Source organism: Mercenaria mercenaria, unplaced genomic scaffold (genome assembly GCF_021730395.1).
Source record: "Mercenaria mercenaria strain notata unplaced genomic scaffold, MADL_Memer_1 contig_3613, whole genome shotgun sequence".
Taxonomy (NCBI): Eukaryota; Metazoa; Mollusca; class Bivalvia; order Venerida; family Veneridae; genus Mercenaria; species Mercenaria mercenaria.
This window is the reverse complement of record NW_026461769.1, coordinates 66,770-72,769: the sequence shown is the minus strand read 5'-3', so window position 1 is coordinate 72,769 and position 6,000 is coordinate 66,770. Positions and strand designations below refer to the sequence as shown.

Below are 6,000 nucleotides of genomic sequence, written 5' to 3'. Positions count from 1 at the left end.
AATCACTTGCCTCTTACCAGTGTGGGTTCAAGCCTCACTCAGGACATTGAATTCTTCATGTTACGAAACCAGCTGGCATAAGGAAGGTTGGTGGTTCTACCAAAGTGCCCGCTCATGAAATTATGCAGGGAGGGGCACCTGGGGTCTTCATCTACAGTCAAAGCTGGAAAGTTGCCATATGACCTATAATTGTGTCAGAGTGAAATTAAACCCAACAAAAACACACACACACACACAAAAATCCAATTTTAACTGGTGCCATTATGTTTCATAATAACATTAAACTATTCGCTAATTTCACATATGTACTATTATGTTTTGTGTAGAGACTGTATCATTTCAGTTGAGAAAAATATTCCTCTTGAAATGCTAAATATGATCTCTGATCATAGTGATGTTGCTTTTATTTTTGAAATATTGATTAACCTATGTACATTGTGTTGTGTAGTTCACAGATTTACAATCACCAACAAGACAAAGTGACCTACCAGAGGTAGTTGTCATGACAACAGGAAGTGAAGGCCACATGTTCAGTGCTTATATGCCATTTTCTTGGCTGATGATTAACCAAATCAATGAAATCTTAAAATTACCTCACCCAGCTGCAGAATCACATGATCTTGAAGGTAATCCAAAGTACTATTCTAAGATGATAATTTGACCATGCCAGTAATTTTAAGATCATTATGTGATGGACAAATGATAGGAACACTTGAAACAGTTGAATAATTTACTCTCCCCATTTTAGTCCTTGCTACAATATTTTGAAAATCAGAATTTGAGACAAATATTCATTTAAAGTTGAACAAAAGTTTTGTAAATGGTGAAAGAGAAATGAAATGTGTTGCAGGGTTTCAGCAATTTATTTTCTATATTTGGCAGATGGAGACGAGACTGTTACAAAAACAGAATCACTAGTGAAAGTCCTGAGTGAGCATGCACTCGGAAAAGTACTTGGCTGTGTATCTCAAAAGGACAGTGTCACAGAAGCTGTACATGAATACATACATGACTTTGTACACACAATGTACAATGCTGCTTCACTACAAGAACATCAGGTAAAATTAGGTAGAAGGACTTGGAAGAAGAAATGGAATGTAGACATTTCAATTTTGTTGGAAATCTTATGTTTATTTGAATGTAATCTCTAAAAATCAAGTATTTTAAGTATCACACTGACAACTAATAAATATGATATATTTAGAGCCCTGCCTCTTGAGGCTTCATGTTTCAGGCATATATCACTTTCTCATATGTTTTCCAAGGGCATTCAAAATGTTGAAAATTTAAACAGTGCAGTAGTATTTTAATTTACGCATAATATAATACAGTCACATAACAGTGAAAAAGTCATTACCAACCACTGGGTTACAAATATTTATCTTTTTACGAATTCAGAACATTCCATTTTAATCACCAGAACCTTATTTACGTGTTGTGAGATAGTTTTACTTCGATACATATAGATGAAATGTGTTTTATTTTACTACCCGAAATTATACACAAGAAACAACTGCAATATTCACAGTTTACTACATGTTTATTTGTACATTTTAGATATGATGACACTCACATAGGCTATACTGATTATAGGTGCATATGATACTGCAAGCAACAAGTATAATATGTAATTCACATTTATATATAAAAGTTATTATAAATAGTTTGGCAAAGTTTGGCCACTCCATTGTTTGTAGTAACCCTGTCGACCGGGAGGAAACCAGACGCGCCCGTAAAGCACCACATCATTACTCCACGGTTGGCTGTGGAAGCAACAATCAGCACCACACGAACGCAAGGGATACCACAGTACACCAAAGTAAATTAAACACCCCCCATAACTCGACGGTTGGCTGTCAAAGTAATGAGGAATATTTAGCGGACCAACGGAGCAAGGCAACGTACTGTGATTCTAAGCAAAGCGAGCAAGGCTACAGTACACCACAATATTTAGCGGACCAACGGAGCAAGGCAACGTACTGTAATTCTAAACAAGGCAAATACTATAATGAGCAAGGCTACAGTACACCACAGTAAATTAAACATTCCCCATAACTCGACGGTTGGCTGCCGAAGTAATGAAGGAATATTTAGCGGACCAACGGAGCAAGGCAACGTACTGTAATTCTAAGCAAGGCAACTATACTATAATGAGCAAGGCTATGACATAAGCAAGGCTATGACACATTTAAGCAAGGCTAGTCAGATATTGCCAAAGCACTAGAGCAATACCTTTTACACAGTAACATCCATACTATGACAACGTTCGAAAGCACGCCCGATCGCCCCCGCGGTCGACAGAATTTTTCCCGGCCCTTAATATATTAGGAGTGACATAAGTATAAATATAAAAAATGATTAACTGGATCACTATCTGTATAACTTAAAATGTCTATTAGTCCTCAATCCATAACTTGGTAAATTATCATCTAGGTTTCTCATCATCAACCATCTGGAAAAATGTTAATACCAAATTGGATTTGTCTGTTTCACGATTGATTTGTAGCCCAGGAATCTGTTCAGTTCCGTATCTATGTAAGGTGCCTGCATTCTGTTCACTTCCGATGTTAGCATCCAAATGGCAGCATATCATCTGTAACATAAGTACTTCACAGAACAGTCAGATTGCCATAGCAGAATTTAAAATGCAATAATATAATTAATTTTAGCATAAAAACAGAAATTTTTATCATTGGGGTGTGGCGGGTGGGCAATTTAACATCGATCTGAAACGCTAGCCAGTACACCTTAAATTCAACTGTGAATATTGCACGTGATCTGAAGTTAATATAACGCTTGAGTGGTTCCCAGACGCTAAGGCGTTCATCATTACTCTATTGTATTTAGACAGGTAACCAATAAATCACAAAACAAGATTACTTGACAACAACGATAGTTTCCACACCTAGCAACAAGATAGCCATTAATTTCTTGAGAAAATAAATGTAATTATTTTTAGGCAAAATAATTTTTATTATTTTACTACCCGAAATTATACACAAGAAACAACTGCAATATTCACAGTTTACTACATGTTTATTTGTACATTTTAGATATGATGACACTCACATAGGCTATACTGATTATAGGTGCATATGATACTGCAAGCAACAAGTATAATATGTAATTCACATTTATATATAAAAGTTATTATAAATAGTTTGGCAAAGTTTGGCCACTCCATTGTTTGTAGTAACCCTGTCGACCGGGAGGAAACCAGACGCGCCCGTAAAGCACCACATCATTACTCCACGGTTGGCTGTGGAAGCAACAATCAGCACCACACGAACGCAAGGGATACCACAGTACACCAAAGTAAATTAAACACCCCCCATAACTCGACGGTTGGCTGTCAAAGTAATGAGGAATATTTAGCGGACCAACGGAGCAAGGCAACGTACTGTGATTCTAAGCAAAGCGAGCAAGGCTACAGTACACCACAATATTTAGCGGACCAACGGAGCAAGGCAACGTACTGTAATTCTAAACAAGGCAAATACTATAATGAGCAAGGCTACAGTACACCACAGTAAATTAAACATTCCCCATAACTCGACGGTTGGCTGCCGAAGTAATGAAGGAATATTTAGCGGACCAACGGAGCAAGGCAACGTACTGTAATTCTAAGCAAGGCAACTATACTATAATGAGCAAGGCTATGACATAAGCAAGGCTATGACACATTTAAGCAAGGCTAGTCAGATATTGCCAAAGCACTAGAGCAATACCTTTTACACAGTAACATCCATACTATGACAACGTTCGAAAGCACGCCCGATCGCCCCCGCGGTCGACAGAATTTTTCCCGGCCACAATAAATTTGCCAAAATTTATCCCCCAAAAATTCTGAGTAAGATTTCTTAATTCAAATATAGTACCTTTACCACAATTATATTTGTTCTATAAACGAACCTAATTCAACCATGTAACTATAAATATAAATAAATTGGCAACTTAACAGACATGCACAGCAAATCTTGCCAACATCACGTGCAGATTAAATGAAATCACGTTAAACCTGTGTATGAGACCTTTTTGTCTTGAAAAAACTTTCAACCAAAACGTTTGTTTTCGTGATAATGGTGTATAATACAACTCTGGTTCAACCTTTGAACGAAATAACTAATAGATTAGGTAATATTTATTTGCTTTGAATACAAATTTGAGTTAAAGAATTATGTCCCAATTAATCAATTTAAAAACTGAATCCAACCTTTTACCGCATCAATTAAGGCGATAAAAGCTGTTTTCGTATCAATATCTAGAGAGACGCTATGTTGTTTACGGCCTATCTTTCCTTTCAATGAGTTCAGAAATTAGTCGTATTAGGTATGACAATATAATACAGTACACTTCTATACAAATCTTAATAGTACATATAATAGATTTCCTCGGTCCAGTAGCACCAACAAACCATTCTATAAATAGATTGCACACTGTCGCACTGAAGTCCCATTACGAATAAATGGTCAAGCAAGCACGTGTCTATTTCAATATTACACTTCGTTTCGGTTAGCGACGCACTTCTCTGAATGACATAATCTGACCTAATTTTAACCTTGTAATAGTGTTTGAATATCTATAAATAGTTTCCTCAATTAAAACAATGTCAGTGTGTTGCCTTCGTATATGCGTGACTAAATGAAATGTTTTCTTTGAAATCTTGTATTTATCTCGTGTTTTTGTATGTATATAAACTGAGAACTTACGGATAAACTTGAAACGTATGGTGTTTCAAAATCTTCAACATGCACACGAACACAGATTCAATCCAATGCATATATAAAACGACGTTAACATATCTGTCTTTAGTAAAAGTATGAGTTAAGTTTTGTCAGTTCAAAGAAATATTTAATGTATTAGACTTAAATTGTTTATATAGCAAATTCGGTAATGATTATCTTAACCCAACAAATTTTACGCGATCCCAGGAATTATTGAGATAAGTTTTCGTAATCGGGCAATATCCCTACTCGCTAAGATTGCCCGGTCATAAATATAAAAGAATCTGAACATCGAATAATTTTGACTAATTTAAAACTGATTTAAAAAACCATTTCCGAATTAATACTATTGTGACCCTGTCAAAACTTACACAATGTTGTGTCGCAGTTCTAAAAGAATTCCAGAAGTTTTAAACTGCGGCTACAATTCACCTTTATTAAGCAGAAGCTTAAAACTGGTTTGCTCTTTTGATGTCTGATGTGACTTACAAACATCGAATACTGATTATCGTGATACAAATTTATATCGTTGACATGTGTTATATGATCTATTCGAAAATGATTTGGTTTTTGACAATTCGCCTACTCAGACCACACCAAAAATAAGACAACGATTTTTTTTTTTTTTTTGAAACATAGAAATATATAACTTAGCGGACAACTGGTATAGATCAACTAAATCCCGTATTACCCGGTCCCTGCGACAACCTTCTAAAATTTTGCCACACAAATGATAAAATTATCCTGAACAGCCAAGTATGTTGTAATAGAATTTGATAATTTCAAAGAAATGTTAAGAACAATATGATATGCGATGTTGGAATTGGCCTAAAACGTGCCAACTTATCTTATATTTACAGGTATGATGTTCTATTATAAATCTTTAATTACAAAACAGACAGTGACACTGTCAATGGGGAACAATTGAAAAACAGTTATATCTGCTGTTATCCCCCGTGAATGCCATCCAAAATACCATGTAACCTGACACAAGTGCTCTTAAAAATAAAGCCCTTAGAAATAAATATGTAACAGCTGTATGTTAGAATTCGAAACAAATATCTATCAAGAATTAATGACGATCCTTAAATTTTGTAGAAAGGCTAACCACATTATTAATTTATTTATTTATTTATTTTATTTTTACTCCAATATTCTCACGGTCATACCGATAGAATCCCAAACTATATTAATTAATATAATTAACATTAACATTCCTTCCTTTTTTAATAACAAGTACATGTACTGTATATACAAAACAAAGCATTCTAAAAAT

At 35.1% G+C, this 6,000-nt stretch overlaps 1 protein-coding gene across 1 annotated transcript in view; it reads left to right on the top strand.

Moving 5' to 3' along the window:
* Window positions 1–448: 448 nt before the first annotated feature.
* The window catches only part of LOC128553233 (E3 ubiquitin-protein ligase rnf213-alpha-like), a gene marked incomplete at its 5' end in the record, with an annotated part of 41,703 nt that continues 36,151 nt past the window's right edge, over window positions 449–6,000 (top strand). Inside the window, 2 exons of the mRNA XM_053534358.1 lie at window positions 449–626; window positions 883–1,058. Of these exons, the coding sequence (XP_053390333.1) occupies window positions 449–626; window positions 883–1,058 (354 nt within the window). The remainder of the gene's footprint in view (window positions 627–882; window positions 1,059–6,000) is intronic.